The sequence below is a fragment of the Tinamus guttatus genome, unplaced genomic scaffold, assembly GCF_059628265.1.
Source record: "Tinamus guttatus ecotype Peru unplaced genomic scaffold, ASM5962826v1 Tinamus_guttatus_pri_ptg000241l, whole genome shotgun sequence".
NCBI classification, from domain to species: Eukaryota; Metazoa; Chordata; class Aves; order Tinamiformes; family Tinamidae; genus Tinamus; species Tinamus guttatus.
This window is the reverse complement of record NW_028288775.1, coordinates 617,128-639,975: the sequence shown is the minus strand read 5'-3', so window position 1 is coordinate 639,975 and position 22,848 is coordinate 617,128. Positions and strand designations below refer to the sequence as shown.

The 22,848-nt window shown below is 43.3% G+C and overlaps 1 protein-coding gene across 1 annotated transcript in view; it reads right to left on the bottom strand.

Moving 5' to 3' along the window:
• Positions 1–22,848, bottom strand: part of TP53BP2 (tumor protein p53 binding protein 2) — a 42,624-nt gene that overhangs the window by 3,730 nt on the left and 16,046 nt on the right. The window contains 15 exon segments of the mRNA XM_088525979.1: positions 2,268–2,434; positions 3,491–3,624; positions 4,210–4,347; positions 6,202–6,718; positions 6,720–6,981; positions 7,307–7,796; positions 8,577–8,713; positions 9,095–9,223; positions 10,463–10,700; positions 11,114–11,278; positions 11,682–11,863; positions 13,047–13,221; positions 15,946–16,047; positions 17,076–17,155; positions 19,151–19,264. Coding sequence (XP_088382105.1) covers positions 2,268–2,434; positions 3,491–3,624; positions 4,210–4,347; positions 6,202–6,718; positions 6,720–6,981; positions 7,307–7,796; positions 8,577–8,713; positions 9,095–9,223; positions 10,463–10,700; positions 11,114–11,278; positions 11,682–11,863; positions 13,047–13,221; positions 15,946–16,047; positions 17,076–17,155; positions 19,151–19,264 — 3,030 coding nt within the window.

Genomic DNA, 22,848 nt, shown 5'->3' with positions numbered 1-22,848 from the left:
CAGCACATCAAAAAGGGCATTTTAATCAACTGCTATACAAACTTTCTTAGTTAATTACTCCATTTTAGATTAGTGAACCTTACTGTTTTTTGTTTGCTTTTTTTTCCTGTCTTCAGGAGGAAAGGGTATGTTGCACATCATATTACAAAACCTGTCATTTCCCTCCCCATCTTCTATTACAGCTAAGAATCCTATACAAGAGTTCATGTCTGCCAGGGGACATAGTTGTTCAAAGAAAGTTCTTCATTTCTGCATTGTAGCTCCTCAAAAATTGAGTTGCTTCCATGGCGTGCTTCAGTTCTTGAAGAAGCTTTCCTCATCCCCCTGCCAATTTGGTATAATTAAAAGTTTAGCAGAGGCTGGGGCTCTGCACACATGTAAAGGAAACTGGCACTGGCTATCAATACTGAGAGAAAGAGATCTACAGAGCAGATGAATAAAAAGAGAAATAATTAAAAAAAAAAAGGTTTTGAACCAGGGTAATGTCTTTAAGAGCCTGGTTATACTATTAAGTTCATTAAATCTTGAAAAGTGTAAGATGACATGGTTGCAACATAAGAGTGCTATTTCAATGTTAGGCGACTAATGGAGTACTTTAAACACACTTGCATTTCTTAGTGCTTTTCAGTATTGTTCATTCTTCACAACAAAGACAAATTAGGCAAATCAGTAATACTTCAAATGCTTCCCAGGCTGCACACCCAGGTTTTTCATCTCACAGGCAACAGGCCAGGTTTTAATGCAACATCTGCTCTAAATAGAGATACCCACACCCCAAACTTCCCTTACAGCAGGAAGGGCTCCACAGTGGGTGGATTTCTCACCATAACTGCAGAGAGCCAGAAACAGCCCCAGCAGTAAGATTCAGCTAATGGAACAATATGAGAATTCAGTAGCCAAGCAGCCCAAATATCAAGAGTTTTCAACACAGAAAGGATGGCAAGCCAGAGCCTTACAATCCTTTTGAGACCTACTGAAGAGACCTACTAAAAAGTGTGTCATAACAATTTTTGACATAATAGTCACATACATATCTATATAAGCATATAATGTATTTCTATATTTAAATGGAAATGAAGATTTGACTATTCAGTGAGATAAAAAAAATACCCCACAGACAAAAAGAATGTGTTTCTTCAGACTGTGCCCAGTTAAGTCATGGGTCTCCTTCCCATAGCAGGCTGCTTATATGAATTTAAGAATTCGACAAATTTCTGGAAAAAAAATTCTCAAGACCCATTAAACAGGTTTTCTTCAGCTCTGACTCATAACATGCTTAAAACCAAACAAGAAGATAACCGATTAAACAGTACTATTTTTAACTTAGTCCTATATCTTCCTTGGACATTTGCTGTTGATGACCACCATACCATGAGAGCCTGGATACAAAATTGACTGGAACTTCACTTACCCCCAGGCTCAGGTGCTAGTCAGAGAGCCTCCCTCCTTTCCTAAGGAAACCTGTGTGTTGGCACCAAGGGGTACACAGCCTGTCCAGCTGTCTGCAGGAAGGCTGCATTGAAACATACTGGCTGAGCAGCTTACCAGAACTCATGCTCCCACCAAACCAAAAAAGCTGCATTTTTCACTCTTACTACTCCAGCCTCTTACAGATAAATGAAAGCCCAACTGACAGGTGCCTATGCAGCAAGGCCTACATAAAAACCATAGAAAAATATTCTAATATCCTCCCTGATTTAATTGTCATCATACCCTGGAGGGAGTTCAGTCTATTAAAATAAGGAGATTCCTTGTAGCCTTACTATATGAATAAATTAAATGGGGGATTTCTTAATAAATGTCAGAAAATAAAAATGACAAAGTCCAATTCAATGCTTACAAACCCCTGGCAAGGCAGAAACTTGGAAATACCTTTCCTCGTTCTAAAAATTCATCTTAGGAAGTATTCCTCCATCTGAAGACATGAAGTAGTGTGTGTGTGAACTGCCTACTGAGCAATCCATGCCACCTTGGTGCATCAAGTAACACTCACCTGGGAAGATCTGCCTAATCATCGTCTCACACCAATGCACTCCCTGACGCAAGTGCTCAGTTCATTCGAGGGTTTTAATGCAGAGGAAAATTGCATTACTCAAATCACCTCTACAGGCTCAGCAGTTCCAGATGGACCTCACTCTCACAGTAAGCCGCCTTAAAACCCTCTCTCTCCAAAGAGGAGCTTGAGACACGGGCAAAAGTCCGTGCAAACAACCACTCCCCATGCAACACCACCCTGAAAAGTCCCAGGTAAGGGACTGTTCACCCACCGTAGAGGAACTGGGAGCACTGTGTGTAGCCCTCCTCCATTTCTTCGCACTTGTCTGCGGCCGTCTGCATGTCGCTGTAGGTCATGGCGAACACGGCTGCGCCCGACTCCACCAGGAACTTGCACACCTGCACGTTATTGCAGGACGCTGCGCAGTGCAAGGGCGTCCTACAGGACGAGGAGAAAGGCAAGACCAAAGGCTGATGGCTGGCAGCCCAGCTCGTGGGCTCCTCGAGGCCTCCAGCAGGCAGCGGGGCAGCGCTGGCAGCCTCCTGCCCGCAGCAGGTAACCCAGCCTGCCAAGAACAACTGGCTTTCACAGTCAGCCAGAGGCTCCTGGAGCTGCCAGAGCCCTGCAGCTGGGTTTCCATATGGACTTCTAGTCATGCTACCCTTTTCTGATCCATGGAAAATTTAAGAACATTCACCATTGAGCTTTGAGATGTGATCTGGGAACGAGCACAGGCACCTACAGCTGTGGGACGACAAGCATCTTTACTCACAGCCTTGGGCACTTTTGTGGCAGGCAGAAAGACACAGCTCTCCCATAGCCCCTCAGTCAGTAAGCAATCCTTACAGACCCAAGAATTTGTAACCCAGCACCACTTCTGGCTTGGGAGTGTGGGTCAGGGAAGTGCTACTTAATTATCTGAGTACTAGACCCAAAAACAAGAAGAATTTGCAGAGCTGGAAACTGCTCAGAGTATGTGCAAGGCTGCACGCTAGCAGCATGCGGGGAATTCCAGAAAGCAATTCATCATGTATAGATTGCCTTATACTTGCCTAATATCTCAAAGAAACAGATTTACCAACAGCCGTCTCCAGCCCATCAGGCTGGAAATGAACAGTTAGTTTTGCCCTGTTTCATCCAAATACAAAACACTAGTATAGATCTGCCTATTTTCTCCTCTAGGCATTCTCATGTCACCCCACTGAGACCTGCTGCTGCGCTACTGTGGAAAAGTCATCAGCAGCCCTGCTGGTGCAAGCACAACTCTAAAGGCCTTTCTTTTTCTCCCCTCCCTACAAAGGAGTCTCCTCATGCTGCAGAAGTCAAATCCACCTCCCCAGGAGCCAAGAGCTTCACAGAGCCTTCTGTTTTTGTCTTCTGACAGGCAAGAAGCTGGAGAGGGCAGCCCAGCACCACTGCTGCTGAGGTGGCTGCAGCCCCCAGGCTGCAGCTCTCTCAGGGGGGACACTCACAGGTTCCTAAAGGAAGCCTTACCATCCATCACTATCTGCAGCATTCACGTTCACACCAAACTGCACCAGGAACTTGACAATCTCCGTGTGCCCAGCACACACGGCGTTGTGCAGCGCCGTGATCCCTTCGTCATTGGGCATGCTAGGGTCTTCAACCTGTGCAACCGAGAAAGGAAACATTCACATTCTCACGAAGCTCTCTACAACTAACATCTCTACAAGTAGGAAAATTAGTTGTCTTGTTCTGAAATATAACTCTGAGCCTTATTTCTATATCGAACACAAGCAACAGGGAGAAAAATGACAGTAGTAACAAGTATCTCAAGAAGATTCACACGAGACCCTGAAGACTCCTTTTAACAGCAAGACGACAAACGTTAAGAGAAATATTTATATCGTCTTGGTAATTTAGTACAAGCATTTATAATAAGTCCCAAATATATGTATTTTGCTTACAGTTACGTAAGTGAATTTTGCTTGTCAAACACTTTGCTAACATGCTAGATAAGAAATGGAAAAAGCAGCCTGCAAATTTCCAGTCTCTACGCTAAATAACCAACGCAGATGCAACAGCTAAAATGAGCTGCTAGGTGGCCACTTTTGTTAGCATTTCTTCCCTCCTCACAAACAGATCTAGGCTGTGTGCCCTTAGTCTCTCATTCGAGTCCCAAGCAGCTTAGCTTTGACTTCCCCCTTTGAAGAGGGATGGCTACTCCTCCTCTTCCAAGGTAGAATTTGTACCTCATAAATTATTCTCTGCACGAGGTCAAACTCGCCCTCCAAAGATGAATCCAGAAGCAGGGCAAGGGGGTTGAATTTCACCCTCATCCCATGTGCAATTCTCTCGGAGCCAGTTTTACGCAAGTTTGTCCTCTTCCCCTGCAAAAAGGTAACACAAGTTACAGGTATTTTTGCTAGGAAAACAAGAATATAGAGTTGTTGATACAAGATTAACAACAGAAATGACCAGTTAAGGCAGTTTTACATGAAATTTAAAATATTCATACATTTGCTATTGTTCCTGGTCCCCTTCCCAGGATGAATACAGCAAATCTGGAATACTATGAAAGATCTTTGCCTCCATCTTAAGCAAAGGTCTCTGTTCAGGTCATAGGCAGAAATCATCTTGATCAAACACATCAAAATAATGAAATTACCAAATTTCTGAAGAGAAGAAGCATAACCGCAAAAGTCTGTATCCAGATTGTTTTAGCACTAATTCTCACAGCTATGACAGAAACCATGAACCTGAAGACTCCACTCCATCTCTTTAAGCGCAGATGTTAAGTTGCTAATGTTTTGCTAGGTATAGCAGAGTTATTAATAGGAATAAAAACTGTTATGGAAAATGGTCAAGTATAGAATGACTGAAGATGCCCCCAGTGATCCTGGAAGGAAAGTGTTTCTCCAGCTCCACTTTCGCTCGGCCCCTTCCGCAGGGAACACGTGCCCATCAAGCCAGCACTCTACCCAGCTGCCTGTGCTGCAGTAATAAACACTATTCACAGGGCTATGCAAATTTCTGACAGATGTCCGAGCAAAGATGAATGGAAATGACTCATGTTCTGCAAGAGCAAACATGTGAAGATAAGCTAGCAAAGACGAGATTCCCAGAATATGCTCTTTCACCTGTTGATTTATACATAATGCCACAAGCACAGGCTTTTTAGGCAAGCAGCCTGTTAAGCACAACCCGAATATTTAAATGTGAAAGAAGTTGGGCCAGTTTGTTTCTTCTCATCCCCAAATTATTACAAAACCATGCAGACCGGAGTTCTTACAGCTTAGGAAGCTCTAGCTCTCAAGTCTGCTTGTAAAATGGAGCAAGGACAAAGTCTTAAGAGCAAAAAGAAAAACACGCAGTGACTATTTCATGCAGAAATTACAAGGGTAAAAAGCAGGCTAAAGTATTTATGTCCTCTGCCCTGAGGTGGAGAGGGGAGGGGGGGGACAAAAAAAAAAAAAAAATCACACTTTTGTACATCAGCTTATTAAAATTCTACTCGTGATCGGTTTTAACAGAACTCTTCAAGGAGCTGAAAACATTAAGTATTCCTGTTCTGCAAGTGTGAAATATCACCACAGCACATGAACGGATGCCGACTCGCAAAATAAGCATCACGACAGTAAAGTGGTGCCTACCGTTAGCCCAAAGGGACTTTACTTCGATGCAGCTTGAGAACTGACTCATGTCAAATTAAAGTTCCAGAGAAAAATTTGGAGAAAGCTTCAGTAAAGGAAGTGTAAGCAGTTGGCACCTACAAATGAGTTGTTAGAGTGGGACCAGGACAGGCTCTGTTCATCTTTCAAACAGTGCACTTCCAAATAAACAAATATGACCAGGGATTCAGATAATTGATTTCCAGCTCACATCAACAATAGAGACGAATACTCCTGAAATTTGCAACTGTGCCTCAAAACTAGTTTCATTTACTCTTATGAGGTAATTAAATTTGAACGAGACTTCTATAAAAAATGCATTTTACAGACCTGAAGAGCTTTACTATTTGTGTACCAATCTCAATTTGAAACTTTTCATTACTACCATTCATTCTAGAAACAACAGTATTTACTGTCAGTTCAATTTGGGGATAATAATACCAAACAAATAGGAGAGAAGTTTCTCTACAGTATCTGTTCTGTCTGTGCAACTAACTCTCCACATCCACTACAAGACGATGCAGGGAATCCCTTGCAGAACTTGAACTGACTTATTTGTAGGTTAATACTTACTGGAGGCAAGGAAAACTGCCCAGTAACTTCAGGAGGCCGCATGTTGAACACGTCCTCCCCCAGACTCTCCGGTTCCCCTGACGGATATGGAGGTGGTGGGTATGGAGGATATTCCTCCATGTACACTTCCAATGGCAGTGAGGCTTCTAGGCTTGGCTCTTCCATCTTGGGTTGCATGAGCTCGTCACTGTCCGACGCTCCTTCAGGGACAGTGTCCAAAGCTGCTGAGGGCAGAACCACCTCACTCTGATCCGCTGGTTCCGGTTCTGCTTCCTCGGCTATGGCTGGTTCTGGTGCGGAAGCAGCAGTTTCTTTTTCCGATTCTGCACTTAAGTAAGGATTGGGGATTTCTGTGGGGCTTTCGGGGCTGGTAGCTGATGTGGCCTGCTTGGACACATGGGACGGAGCTGAGATAGTCTCCATGGCAGCCAGAGTGGTCCTCTGATACAGCAACTTCTGAATGTTAGGCCCATTGGGTCCTTCTGGCTCCGTAATGGAGCTCCGCTTCTTCAGCGGCGGGGGCGTTGGACAGCTTCTTCCGCAGCGCCTCCAGATCAGCATCGCTCTGATTGCGGTACGGGTTGGACAAGAAAGGCAGCAGCTTGGTTGGGCTGAGGGGACGGGGAATTCGCTCTGTTTCGTGATTCTCATGAGCGCTGGCTGTTGCCTCCACCTCGGGCTCCGGGCTGCCTGGCTTGCCTTGGAGGCTGGAATAGATGTTCTCCGCGGGCGGCAGCGGCATCGGCGCCCCGGCGCCCGCCATCACCGGCTTGCCATACACTGAAGAGCAGTGGGAAAAGCAGGCGTGAATATTTGATCAACAAACCTTACAAGAACATGCAGCCTGATTCACTTATCTAGGGTGAAGAGGCAGAATCCTAGAATTAACTGAACAGAACCAAACTGCTAGCCAGGTTTACCACTATCACTTAGATATCCTGCACTTTGTTAGAAAAGCAATATGCAATTTTCACAAACAACCCGAGATGCTCACACTGCCTCTAACACACTCGGTTAACCAAGAGCAACGTTGCATGTGCAGATTGGGGGGATGCACACCCACCCCGAGACCTTATCCAGAGGACACCAAGGGACACCCGCTTACCGCTCGGGAAGTGCGGCCCTCTGCCCTGCGCCCGCGTCAGGGCACTCTGCACGGCCTGCTGGAAGTTCTTCCCGGGAGTCTGCTGCTGCGTGTACATGCTGTAAATGGAACTGGCAGCCACCGTCTGAGGCTTTCGGAAGGGCGGCAGCGAGGCCTCCTTGGATGGCTGAGGGGTGAAAGGCCTCACGGCTGCTGCTGGAGGGCTCTCCTGTTTGGACGAGGGCAGAATCTGGTCCTGGCTCGAGGAAGGACCTGCTGGAGGCACAGAGATCCTCTGCTGTATCTGCTGGGAAGCGTGGGAGGGCTGCTGGGCTACTGCTTTTGGCTTGTTCCCCATAGCTACGACAGCTAACGGCAGCTTCTGTGGGTTTCCATCCAGCTTAGCATCAGAGGGTGGCAGATGGTTAGCTTGACCAAAGTAAGGCAAGTTTATCTGTTTTGGCTTAGTAGGGACTGGTGGTGGTACTTTTGTTATATTTTTATTGGCTGTCTGAAAGACAAAGAGTTAAATCATGGTTAAACTGCAAAATAAGTTTTAGCAACCTGCTGGGAGAACCAGAGGCCACCGGGGATAACACAGTATCAAACAATTGCACCATCTCTGCAGTGCTGTTTACAATCTCATTCAGTAAACATGAAAAGACTTCTTGAAACATTTTATTTATAGTACCAAACTTTCAGTCTGTTCCCCTTAATTCCTTCTGCAACAGCTATGTTTAAAACAAATGATGGGTGTGCACAGCAATTCTCTAATGGTAGCTGAGAGGAATCTGCACTTGACTTTCAGTAGAGCACTTGATATCTTTCCAGTGTTCCTGTTACTTTGCCCCTCCGCCCAAGCAAATAATGCACTTTTGCCAAGATTCAGGTGGGAAGTCTTGCTGCAAGCAAGCATCTGAAAGACACCGCTGAATTAAACAGTACAACAGGTGTCTACATGATTTTAAAAGCCACCCCATAAATGCTTCTGTATATGTAAATTTTGGAAAAAACATACACATGCTAGCACCAAGTAACCCAGCCGTTTGTATGCAATCAGTCAATATGCAGGTTTTCCCCACAGCGAGTAGAGGGAAGGATTCTTAATGACAGGCTGACATTAAAAAGCATGGTGTTTTTTTCCCTTAGAAATATTCTATTGAAGGAAAACTGAGATATTTTTCAAAGAGCTTCTCCGGGGCAGTAAGCTGCACAGTGATGCCTGCCAGATGGGAAGCAGGAGGCACAGCTGCAGCCCGGAGCCGAGCAGCAGTGCCCATCTCCTGCCTACCTGGGCTTCTCGCAGGAGGTCCTCGCTGCTCTGGTTCTTCCTCAGCGTGCCCAGCCCAGCAGACTGGTCCACGGAATCAAACATAGAAAACGGACGAACTTTCTTCTCTTTGTCTCGCAGAAAACTTTCTCCTTCAGCTGGTGTTACAGAAAGGAATATATATATATATATTTTTAATGACAACACAATTGCAGGAATAAGGATCACTCTCTGTGCAGTAATGAGGACAACTTGTATGGGAGGTGCTTTTTGTGCATATCCTCCCCTTGCACTGACAGCCCAAGAGCATGTTGAGGGACTTTGCAAATTAAACAGCATATTTGCAGGCATTGGTTTCCACCACTTGAAATAAGGCATTTTTAAAAATCCTGCCACGATCCCACCAAACCTGTATTGCATTTTTTTTTGGTCTACTCAAATATGTTCTGTGCATTAACACAAAGATTTTGGGAAATAGTTGTTATTAACTTGATTTTTCCACTCTTTAAATTTACCTTTAAATTTAAGCAGGAACTTACCTTGTCCTTCACTGATCACAATTCCTTTTGCTGAAGTCAAGGCTTGTCCTTGGCTAATGACATTGTCTGCATTTGAACTACTCCAGTCCAGGGCAGATGGGGAAGGTTTTGAGCTGGGGACCACCGAGCCTAGGAGACAGTAAGTGGTTCAGGTTAACTTAAAATCGTATTTTGTTGACTCATTCATCCGTTGGCGGGGAAAGGTTTGTTTGTTTTTCCAAACACCAGGTCTGGACAGTAGAGACAGTAGACAAGTATCACATGTAGGTTAGCTGCTGTAAGCCCTGTCACTTTAATTTTGTTTTTAAATAATGAGAATGCAAAAAATAAGCACAGAAATAACCATGAAAGCAGCACCCACTGCACGTGTCTGCATTTTTAGGCATGCAGACAAAAAGCTTTTTTCTAGTCAGTGTGGAACTTCCCTGGGCTATTTGGATGAGTAAAAGTGATGGGATGTTAAGAGGGGATCAGAAACAGGTAACATGTACTAAAACATATACAACACATACATATATACACACATATACACACACACGTATACACATATATATAATTCCACTCTAGTAGTTTTAGTATCTACTAAAATGAAATAATTCCCCCCTTCTTCAGTGGCTGAACGATACTTGCACTGTGTAAAGGCTACTTCATATACACCTGTCACTACTGTAGTGGAGGAAGGAAAACATAAAATAAACAGAATTACTCTGCAGTCTCTGACTACGTTTTTCCTTCAGGAAGATCTAAGTTTCTCTTATCTCCCAGTGGGAAGGGGAGCCTTTTGCTCCCAAGAAAGTAAGGAAGCGATTGTTACCTCTCTCCAGCTTCTCCAGACTTTTATTCCCACTGAATCAAACCATATCTGTGCCAAAGAAAGGCACAGAAGGAAGCAGCCAAATCTCCGTTAATACCCTAAGCAGGACACGTCAAGCCTCCTGTCAGGTGTTGCATTAGGTCTCTCCACAGCCATTCACCACTCATACATCACTTTTGACATATGCCATTTCCAAAATCCACAACCAAAAAGCTTTTTAAGTCCTGCCACCAGGCTGTTACTAGATGTGTGCTCGACCAGCTAGCTTCTAGAAACTTGAACAAAGCTGCATAGTGGTTAGGAGTATAAAGAAGGATTGGTAATTTACAGAAGAATCCTCCTATATTCTATTCCTTCCACTTCAAATCACTCATTAATAAGATTATTTAAAACACACTGAATCGCATAACCTCACTGCTTAGAGCATATAGTCTTCGGATCTGACACCTCTTGCAGTGAGTAACATATCTAATAGTATTTTGTTAAAAAGAAAATTCACTGGTGGTAAGTTGGAAGAGAACGGGTCTGGGGAAGGATTATCAACTGCAAGTTACCTGCAGGAACTTTTGCTTGTGAACTGCTTCCAGCTCTCATGTTGGGCAGAGTTTGTGTTTTCAGGGGACCATCGGGTATCTGCAAAGCTTGCGTCCCATCCGAAAACGCTGGTTTCACCAAAAGTTCAGGTCTGGAAGTGATACGTGGCATAGTAGAGGATTGGATATAAGGACCTACTGCTGCCACTCGACTTGGAGCTGAAGCCACTGGCTGGGGCAAATTCCCATCTGAAGAAACCTGAAAAAAAGTAAGCAACGAAACAAAAAATAAAGTTATGCTGCAGCATCCATCTATACGAAGAGTTTGAACCAGAAGTCAAGAAGGATAAAACAACAGCAGAAAAGTTATATTCCAGTACTAAAAATGAAGCTTTTTAGGTTTTAATGTATATTAACATGTTATTAAAATAATAATGTAAAATAAAAAAACCCAAAACAGCATTAAGAGCCCTTGGCCAGAAGTTTGCCGATAAAGTAGATTAACATCGACATGCCGTGAAAAGTGCAAGACTCCCACCACATACAGATAAAGATAAGCACAGCATCTTGAACAGCATTCCCCACATGCAAATCTTGACTTCAGACCCCAGGGGCCACAAGGGAAGTGAGAGTTTTGTTGGGTTTTGTTATTAGAAAGTGCCCAGCACTTACTGGTACGTTCTCCTTCTGCTGCAGGGCTGCCTTCTTCTTCCAGAGGCGCTCTCGCAGCTCATTAACACGCTTGTCCATGACGGCCACCTCTGAGTTGCGCTTGTTCAGGCACTCCCGCTGCTGCTGCAGCTTGGCATTCTGCTCCTGGTTCAGCTTGTTCCGCAGCTGAATCCATTCACAGCGAGCAGGGGCGGGAGGGGGGGGGGAAGGAGACCGGAGGAAAACAACAACAACAAAAATCAACACACATCAACTTTCAGGATGGGACACAGGAAATGGTAGCAGAGAGAAAGCTCTTAAAAGGTCCTGTCACTCTTGCAAACTCGGATTGTTTCCCCCCCCTCCTTCCCCCCTTTTCTCCAGAGAAAAGGGCAATTAATCTCCACATTTTGCTAAGGGCGAAAGTATACACGGGATGCTCCTCCTGCCTCACCCCTTGAGGGCAGCATGGCTGACGCTCCAGGGGCACTGGGACGAGCATGCAGCTCCGCCTGGGAGAGAGCAGCAGGGTTTCCTCGCAGTGAGGCGAGCAGCCAGACTCTTGGCTCTTCCCCAGCTCTCCCGTTACCTGCAGCTCCTTGTACAGGCGGTCGAGCTCGGCTACAGCCGACTGGTTGTCGTGGTAGCCGTCAATCCGGCCATTCTTCAGCATCTCGAGCTGCCTGGTGAGCTCTTCCACCTTGGACACGGCCAGCACCAGCTCGCGTTGCTTCTGCTGGAACAAGCTGTTCATCTGCTCGATCTCCTCCACTGGAGAGGGCGAGAGCCAGCACGCGGTGCTAAGCAGCAGCCCAGCCGCCCGCTCCCACCCCAGCCGCGCGCAGAACATGAGCCCAGGACCTAGTGAGGCCGTGCAAAGCCTGCCCGCGTGGAGGGAGGGCACAGGGAGCCAAGAAAGAAAGAAATAATGAAAGAAGAAAAAAGAACCACTCTTGGCTGAATTCCACCTGCAAGGCACACCGATGGCGTGGCAGCCTCCAAGATTGGTGCTCAGCATGCTGAGCCCCCAGGTCTAAGGCAGCAGGACGAGCTCAAGCAAGTGCCACAGCAAATACACACGGCTCCAAAACCTCACCACTTTCACGTGCCCTTACCTTCTTTAAAACTGACACTTTTGTGCAGTACAACCCAAACAGATCACTCATTTTCCCCCAAAGAAAAATGTTTTTGCTTTTATCATAAAGCACCATGTATATTTTCATTTGAGCCCTACTGATATATAGAGGGGGGATAAAAAAAAAAAAAAAAAAAAAAAAAAAAAAACAGAAAAACAAACCCAAAAAGAAAAAACAAAAAAACAAAAAACAACAAAAAAAAACCACAAACCTATTTTGACATTATGTCTGAAACAAGTATTTAATATAGAATAGTCAGTTGGCTGAATGACAGAACCCAAACACTAGTGTAGCCAGCTGGACACTAGTCTGGTTTCTGTAATTAAAAGGAAAATACACAGCCACTTTGGTCGTTAAGGTAGCTCTTGCATAAGAGGCAGTATGGACACCATGTGTCACTCCGCACACCCAACTTTGTTACAGGCCAAGAAAAGAATAACACTCTAAACATATGCAGGGTATTAGCACTGAGGATGGAAAGAGGTGCTGTGGTAAACAAAGGTATTTAAGGAAAGAACATTTAAGTAAGGAAGCAACCTACACTGAAGTACAAGAGCGGATACAGTAGGCTCAACACTGTGGAAATACACTGGACTCTCCCCAAAATGTAAAATAAGAAAATAAGAAAACGTATTTTCCTCCTTTAAGTCATTCAGGACTTCTTTTGACAAATAAAAGGTGCAAGAATTAACACTTCTTGGTATTCTGTAAATAGCCCCACTGAAACATTTAAATCAAACAACAAAAAAGTCAAAATCCAATGCTTTATGAAAAAAAAACAAACAAAAAGACACCTACACAGAGGCTGGTTTCCTCACCTAGTTTGCCATTGCTCAGCCTTTTCTGCTCCACGTGGCCTTTCAGCGCTCTGACTTTCTTAAGTTTGGCTTCCTGATTCTCAGCAATCTCTTTCAGTCGCTTCAGTTTTTCCTGCTCAGCAGCTTGCTGCTGCTGCCGCTGATCTTGCTGCTTCAGGAATTTCAGGCGCTGCTCCTGCAGTTAAGATTTTTTTTTTTAAAATGGGTCTTACAGCAAGGTACTGGCGGATGAAGTCTCAACATTTAAGTGCAGTCATAGCAGTACCTCAGCCCGGTACCTGATCTCCCAAAGTGCCAACAGAAGCCTCTGAGAACAGGCAAGCAGGTACCAACACTGTTCCAATTCAACCCCAGGCACCACCGCTCTGTAGCGTGAGGACCTTCTGGGACAGACATGGTGCCCGTGTCTAACAGCCCTTAATAAGTTTTCCTTCCATTAAATTGTTCAAAAGCTTTTTAAGCCTTAAAAAATAGCATTTATGTTCAATGATCCTCAAAGCAATTTCCAGTTCCATTTAACCACTACTTAGTTCTTGAGTTACAAGAGCTAATACTTTTTTCTTCTCTTCCTTCTCTGTGCTGCTGAGTACTGTACAGATCTCTATCTTATGTCCCTCTTTTTTTCTCCCAGAACAATTTAACTATCTATACAGAAAGTATTCCCTACACCCCTTGCCATTCTTGTCATCACTTTTTCAAGCTTTGTTGTACATTCCTGAGATGGGGGAATCACTGCACATCACAGTTCTGAGATGTGATCATGTTGGGGCAATGCTCACTGCCACCGCAACACAGAGGAGCGCAAGAAATGGGAAAACCTTCCTACCCAGGGCCAAAAGCCTACAGCTCATGACCGACTGGACTGCATTTATGTAGTAGACAGACCCATACACCATCTCCAAGGATGGTGCAGCCTATCAGCCTCTACCCAGATCTCTGCAGCTTAGAGAGAAAAGGAGTTACGAGATCATCTGCAGCAACTACCTTTAAGTCACTGGCCATTGCAAATGGCTTCCAGTTCTGGAGAAAAGAGCTGCTTCTGCTGGAACTCCTAAGGCCTCCCCCAAGCATTCAACCAAAGATGAGCAGCCAAGACTACCACAGGTTGCTAATACTAGAACTGAACATTTCTTCCCAAAATCACCAGCCACATTTGGAAACACAGGCTCTTGTCAACTTGACTGAAAAAGGAAGGGCAAAAAGCAAGCCTGGTTTTTGGAGAAAATAAAGCAGCACCTGCAACGGATGCATGAGTTTGGAGTCAATCATATAGTGCAGAATGTCAGAAATAGACATTACAGCCCATGCCTAGAAAGCAACTGTATTATTTTCCCCTCAGAATCTATTTTTAATATTGCATCTGGTTTCAAAAAGGGAATGGAAGGTCTGTCTTTGGATCAAACTGTCCTTCCCAGATGCCTTTGCAGGGAGACATCTTCAAGGAAACACATTCTCCTGTAGGACACACAAAGAACATCTGCCTGCCAGGTGAACATCCAGACTCAAATATATCAACTTCCCTCCATCTCTTCTCAAATCTTGCACAGCTCCCTTTACAGAAAGTATATAAAAAAACATTCCTATTTCTGGTTTTATAGACAATGACCATGGTGATGTTACTAATAATTAAGACTTGTAGGTCTATCACCATCACTTGTGACTGAGTGAACAGCCAAGAGGTTTTTTTTTGTTTGTTTGCTTAAAAAAAAAAAAGTTAGAAAAGGACTTTTGATATGCAACACCGACATCAGAGCTGAAACCGAGGACAAAATAATGCCTGGGCAGAATAGGCATGAACTTGGCTATTAAACTTGAAGTGAATACCCTTATCTTGCCAAGCTGATTAATTTCTCACAGTTATACTTCCATGTTTTTCATATCAGTTTTTACCACAGAACAGAAATAAAGATTTCTTGCCATTTTTAATGGGCCCCAGAGGGCCACTGCACCACTGTGCAGTTGCCACACAACCACTACAAAGCCAAGGTTTGAACTGCTTTGCTGAGATGTGTTCATTGAAAGCTAAGGCACCAAAACAGGTGCTAAATAATAAGGAAAAATACGCTTTCTGCAAATGGAGTCATACAAGATTGGGAAGGGAAACAAACGTGTACATTTGATTTTGAACGGAGCACAAGACAGGTGGCCTGGCAGAGGGAGAGCAGCAGGACAGGATCTGCAGAGCAACCTGCTTCCCAGGCAAGGGCTCTCCGAAAGGCACGCGGCCGTGCAGATGGTGGCACGTGCATCCCGACAGGTTGGTGGTTGAAGGTTCTCTCCCCATAGCCATGTTTTCAGTGGTATTTTTAAGAGCAGAATGTAGTGGCAAGGCCTAAGTTAAAAATGAAATCCAAGCTACAAATTCCACAGATGTGTTCAGACTATTTTTTTCCCTCTCATCAATTTAGGAACACCCCAAGTGCTTTCATTACCCTTTTTGTTGTTGTTCTACAGGCATTTTATAAATCACTCTCCTAGTGATTCTATCACACACATACACACCACCTTTTCCAGATGGCTATCCCAGACAACCAGACACACTGAACTGTATCAGGAAAAAACAAGGTATCATTACAGGGCAGTGTTACATGCAGGGACAAAAGCCCTGTTCTGTGAGGAAGCTGGTGAATGGCAGGTCACCACACAGAACACAAACAGGGGTGGCACAGCCACCGGGATGAATTGCCATATTAATGTCAGGAGCTCTAATCTTTTACTAAGCTGCATGGCCACTTATCACTGGCAATATTTTAAGGCCCTGCTACTGGATATTTATATAGGGAGCCAAAGCAAGGGAGGATTGTATTTATAAGGAAATGCAGTCCCCAGCCCTCCCTCTTCCTCACGCGACTCTTCCAACCTCTGTCCCGAGCTGGGAACAGCCTCATTCCAAGCCCACCTTGTTCGCCAGCATCTGCTGTTGAGCCTCGATTTGTTGCTGCTGGCGTGACGCCATCTCCTGAAGCTCAGCCAGTGTCATATCCATTCTTGGAGCACTGACCTGCCAACAAAAATCCAAAGCATGCTAATTCCAGAATTACTGACTTGGCAAGTGTGCAATTCAACACAGCTACTGTAGGAAAGTACAATTAAAGAATTAAGTACATATACACACACAAAACACTAACCATGCATATATGCACACCCTAAGTACCTAATAAAATAATTGCAAAGATATAGAATATCTACAAGCTAAAAGAATAAAACACTGTAAGGTTGCACAAATGCTTGCCCCATCCAGGCATACACATAAGTACGCACCTCCAAACACATTAACATATCAAGTGAAATCCCAGCAGTGCTTTTTAAAGGGGCTTTTCAGAACCCATTATAACTAAGCTCAGCATGAATCAGCTTTGCCTGATTAAGCTCAGCACACTGCAGGATGGATCTGTTTGTAGGGATGTCATTGCAATTCAAAGCACTTCAAAATAAGTTGAAGAAAGTAGAGAGTTTAAATATAGAGGAAAAAACATCAAAAAGCAGCACTGTCATTATATTAGCTATCTGTTCACATCTTTCTTGAATCTAGTTTCAATCTTACATCCATAATTTATTCTTGGGCCAGAAGATACAATGACAACAGATTTGATGCTGAGACACTGAACTGGTCTCTACTCAAAACCTGGATGAATGGCAAGTCACTTCCCTGACAAGATAAAGACAGAAATTACCAGTAAACTGCAGGAAAAGGGGAGACAATTCTTGGATGTGAGTAGAGGGGAAAAACATGCCGAATTTACTGCTTGGAGATCACCCATGAAAACTCGGCACAGCCTTGTTCAAACTGCTTCCATCCAAACAGTTATCATATATACATGATTGTGACAGCTACTCTCTGGATAGCTTAGAGAGACCTTAAGAACTGAAAGCAAGGGCGAAAACTGTTAAAGTAGCTTTGTACAAGCCTAGAGCACTCGTTAGGAATCTCTCAATAGCATCTCCTGCTTTCGAGGCTGGGGTTTGCACCAGGATCTCCAAGGAAGTCAAGTGTTTCAGCTGCACTGGCGGCTTTAACCAAGCACTTACCCCGTTCTCTATTCTTCGATCACCAGGCACCTTCACCCCATTCCTTTTCAAGGCTGGATCTTGAGTCCTTTGCACAGTCCCTGGACATAAATACAGGACAGTCAAAGAAGGCAATATATGCTAGGATTTTTCTTATCCCCTTAGATAGAACATGCGGTAGGAAGGAGAGAGAACACAATCATTTTTTGTTTAGACTCTGAACATCTGTCCTTCCCATGCCGTTACCACCAAGCTAAGCTTCATGGAAAACACAAGATATTTTTATGAAGAGGCTGCTGTTCAATAGACTGGGTAATCTTGTCTACTGTAGAAAGGATTACAGGATATCCCTTTGCTTCTAATCAAGAAAGAAAAAGTAATCGATATTTCTGTAGGAGTCGCATTTACTAAAACAACAAGACAGCCTTGCCAGCATTTCATCCTCATGCAGTGAATTACAAAGCTTCCCTTTTAGTTCATGATTTTAGGCAGCAATGGTATAGGAAAAGTTAGTTGTTATCACTTCATGCAAAAAAGTTCAATGACTTACAAACAAGTTTGGATATATAAGTAACTTTGTCTCTACTTCCCATAAGAAATTTTACCTGAGTGTGGTCAATATTTATTTTAGAACATAGGACTGCTAAAAAAGATTCAAACAGCAAAAACTTCAACTAACAGTAGGTTGTTTCAATATTTTCCCTTGGTCAACAGGCTCTTGGTAAGTCTACATTACAGATGCACAATTATAAAACTACATTGCCCTCTGTACATGACAAAAAATACCTAGGTAATTCACAGAGGGGGCACTTGGAGAAACGAGTGTCCCCTAAAACCAGCACCTAGAAGTTCTGATAGGCCTTTTCAACTGTTACCCTGAGAATACGAACAACAGTAGTTCATGGTTAGCCTTTTGTCATGAAAGATGCATCTTTTAATCTGATAGCTGATTCTTATAGAGCTTGTTCCCTTTACCATGATAGTCATTTCAAAAGTACGCTCCTGGAAGACTCATAGGTAGTGCAGAGCTCCTACCTTTTCGTTTGCTCCTCCTAAAAAACAAACTGCTTAGTTAAATTACGGCCAATAAGGTGTCAATAAACCTTCTATTATGGACATGGAGCATCCTAGACTTGAAAAACTACGATAAGATCCTTGGTAGGTAAACGCGGTATAGCTTTAACTTTTCATAAACTCATTCCATCACCATTACACAATTCAAATGTGAAGATATGCTTAGCCATTTTGTGACATGCTGGACACAACACTGCTTAACACAAACGCAGTATTTCTAAGACAGAGGACGATTACTGAAGACCAAAGTGAAAAAAGAGAGAGAGAAGAACCCAATAGATTGATTTAAATGTTAATAAGAGTCTTGAAGATTCTGCTCAAGAGATTAACAGAAATGCATGGGAAATCCTTGCAAAGCAAAAACAAAGAAAAAGTTCTTTACAGAGCATACAGAATCATGTTCTTTAGAATAACAAGACATTCACAGAGCAAAAGACTTTTTTTTTGAATTCTACTACTAAAACTAACACAAATGCTTAGACTAGGAGAGAAACAGGAAAGACCTCTATCATTTGCCAAGTGCACTATGTTTCTCACCCTAGCTAAATATTACCCAGGAGAAACATACTGAGTGCACATAGTAAATCACATTACTAGACAACAGTTTAGTCACTAGAGTTTTTAAAAGAAGAGATTATATATTTCTTATTAGGAGGCCCTCAGAGCTAATACAGCTCTACTAAACTATTTAACATGTGATGGCCTTGGCTGCTGTAGTGACTACAAACTCTAGAAAAGCTGCAAAAGTTTCAACTCTGATTTAATGCTCCCAGGAGTGCCAAGTGCAGACAATCTCTCTGTAAAAATTAACCATGGTTCAAAGAGTATTAGCAGTTCTGCTTTTCTGTTAATAGCATTCTCTACTCATAAGAAAATGAATAATCAGACCAAAAAAGGGGCTGCAACATCGTACTGCCTATCACTATTAACGTCTTATATATGCAGTCTGGTTCATTAACCTTTGCTTAATGAAACTTAACTTACAAGGACAAACTGATCAATCAGCTGAGATGGACACCCACCTGCTTCCCGACAGGGAGAGCGTTCATGTCGAAGAAAGAATCGAACCTCATTTCTCTGCATCCCAAAGCGTTGCAGAATCTCCAACATCCGCTCATTATCAGCTACAGGACGCTCTGGAAAGGTGGAGAAACAGGCACGAGGTGACTCTCCAGCAAGGCCAAGTTGGCTATTACATCTGTGGGAAGCCAGGTCACATACAAAGACGAGCCAGTATCTGTTTGCTTTCACTTGAACTCCTGCCAGCACTCGGACATGGTACGCTTGCCCAACCCTTGTCCCCAGACCAGGCATTTTTACCTTTCCCTTAGAAGCAAAGGGTGGTACACAGCATTTCTCAGAACATGAACGCACACCTTTGAAAAGCAGATACAACCCTCGCAAAAGTTTTGCCCCAAAGACAGAATCTGTGGTACCATCGCAGCTGGAGAGGCAGCAAACAGGCCATGTAGGGCTTTTGCCACTGGTGCCTTAGTACCATGTCTGCAAATCATCTGAGCCACTCACCACTGCAGGAATCAAACTGGTGCTGGCTTTGCTCCGCTTCCACGGTCCCTCCCTCAGACAAACCTACCTCCTAGCGGCTCCGTCCTCCTCTGTCCCGATTCCTATGAGGAAGTCTTTATTTCCTATCCCAGTGAGAATTAGGATGAGAGATGCCAAAAGAAGCTATCAGAGAAGAATTTGTCTCTCCGTGCCTGCTGAAGGACGTGCTTGTCTGCAGACCTTGCAGCCAGACTCGGGTAGAAGCACAAAATACTTGGAAAAGGCCCCAAGGCAACACTGAGTGCACCCCATCCTCAGCTGCTCTGAGCCATGACAGCGCTTTTCACTCCAAGCGCCCTAGAGCTGATATTAGCTAGAGATCTGGCCCATTACCATGGACAGCATTTGATGCATTTTGAGACACATATTTGAAAGAGCCTCATAAAGATGAACTGTCAGGACACACAGCTCAGAAGAAAGAAAGAAAATGCACTACTAAGTTACTTCAACACGAGCTGCTATTCTTCTCAGACAGTTAAGATAAACTTGCTTAGAGTTATATGAATTCCACTGAATTTGTTTTCTGGTTCTTGTTCTGAAATTCAGGATTCAGTGCCACATCTCTAATTTCTAGGCCTTACTCATTTCCTTTTGATATTTCAAAAACCCAGTAGGAGTTTTCTACACACACCACCTTCATTTACCAGGACTCCTCCTCTTCTGTGTGACTGTTCCTCCAGTTTTTCCACACTTCACAGCTGGGCATTCACAGACAGGATATAATTAGAATTATCTATGGGCCTTTAAATCTTTACATAAAGATGATTTCTTTTGTTATTCCAAATATTTTACCACACATTTTTATGCCTATGTTGAAAGTAATGGCAATTACACAGTCAAAATATTGTAGTAAGTCAAATCATTATGCAGTCAAGACACTGCCATAATATCTTATGACAGTATCTCAAACACGTGATCAGGTTAGGGTCCATTTGCACTGGATACCATAGAAACAAAACTTACTCCTGGCCTAGGAAATAAGATCAGTGGACAAAGAGTGAAGTTAAGCGCTACCACTTCTGCATTAGTTCCATTTGTCCCCAAATCAGTTTTGTTGGTTATTCCATAATTTAGACAAGAAGAAAATAAAGAAATAAGAGTACTTCATATTCAAGAGACTCTTTCAAAGCAACTATCTTAATAAGAAATAACCATTTCAGGGCAAAAACGGTTGGTGTTAAGTATAAATGTTCTCTGTTTCATAGGGCGAGGAGCCACTAACATACAGTTTCAGCATACGAAAAGCTTTTTCAACATAAAAGGATTTCTTCAGAAGATGGTGCAGCTGTGCTGAAGCAATCTAGGAAGGAAAATTTCTGGAGTCACTGTCAAAAGAGATTAGCTCTACAGAATAAGCAAGTAGGTCACTGTTACAGAAAAAGCAGTCTCTCGGCAGTTTCTTGTCTAGACAGCTAAAAAAGCTCTTCATCTGCTAAAGCCTAACTCAAAAAAAAAAAGAACAAAAAAACCACAAACAGTATCGCTGTCAAATTTCTATCTTTAAGAAGATACAGAAGGTTTGTGAGAGAGATATCTAGCAGCTAGGCAATGCCTCAGCTGAAATTTCCTCATCAAGGGAGATGCCCTTTGCACACAGATCCTCTCAATACCATTCAATGACTTCAAAGGAAGGTCAAAAACATTTTCACACGCCAAACAAAACTACACTTGAAAAGCTTCAGAAGAAAGAGCTACTTACCAGACTTCACCTTTAGCCCCCTAACCTTGTTGTATACACAAACACATCTCAACTGCTTTCTCTGGTCAAAGCAGGCACCTAACAGCAAGATTTCCGGTAAAGATAAGATGACCAAGAAAGTTTGTCCTGAGATGCCTCAGATTTCAAGCAAACCTGAGAAGACAAGGGGAGCCATCAAACTGCCCCTTCAGGAACACGCTGCTTCCAGTTTCCCTCAGGCACCTCTGCAAAGTGCAGCCAATAAGGGCTGACAGCAGAAGTTCCAATTCCTGAGCAAGACTCAGGAAAGGAAAGGAAAGATGAGATATCTAAAAGAATCTCAATGACTTAAGTCTGAGAGCTAATATTCAAACATCCATCCTACAGCCTTTGTTTCCACTCCAAAGAAAGGCTGGCACACCCCATGTTTGCTTTAAAATAAATTAAACTTGCTCAGTGTGAAAAAATAACCACAAAAAGCCCATGAGAGAGATCCTGGCAAAACAAGATAGCGTATTCTGCTGACATCCAAAACGAAGTTACATAGAGCTAAACGTTTTTTTTTTTTTTTTTTTCCCCAAAAAAGAATAAGCCCAATATACACATGAAAACTTATTTTGCAAATGGTTGCTACTGGACATCGCACAGGCTGCTTAGAAAGGGATTTACTTTATCTAAGACAATATGGACATATTTCACCCAGTACCAAGTCTTTTAACCTCACCTGATTTGGGTCTACTGCTTTCTATGTTACTGAGTACAATTTGAAGCTACAGACAGTTTTGCGCACACACCCGTGCATGTATTTAAAGTATATTTTTGGTAAATATGAGAGATCAGTGAAGAAGAATAATTTGGTTTCTAAAACAAATGTCAGTGCTTTTGCTGTGCAAACTGGCTACAAATACAGACTATTTTGTTGTACAATGACAGCACTGCAAGCAGCAGCTAGGTACCTACTCTCACGACATCTCAAGAAGCTTTTGCTAAGACTAATTCAGAAGAGAGAGCCACTGCTTCGCTTCATGTTTCTGTATTCAGCTTATTTTCTCACATCTCTTCCTAGACCCAAGCAGAGACTGACAATTTGATTTTAGAAACAAAACTCACTACATTAGATGGTGCCACCTACCCACAAGGGCCCTTTCTGCCTCAGTAGGACCACTTGCACACTGGAGTGCTGGCAAGCTCTGCTTGCCTCTGGGGCCAGTGCTTTTCCCTTGATTTAGGGCAAGCAGCCTGCCTTTTTCCAGCATACTCGGCAAACACCTTAAAAGCCGACCAAGAATCTGGATACAGTGAAAACAGAGAGGTTTAGGAGGCCCCAGGCTTTAGCAAGGACCCAAGTGGTAATTACAGGTGGGACCCCATAGCATCACAATCTGTTCTATGTAATAGGGAGCGGGGCTAAGGCTAATTTAGTAATTAAAACTGCAAAATACACCAAGGTCCTTTTTTTAATTTGTCTTTCACTTT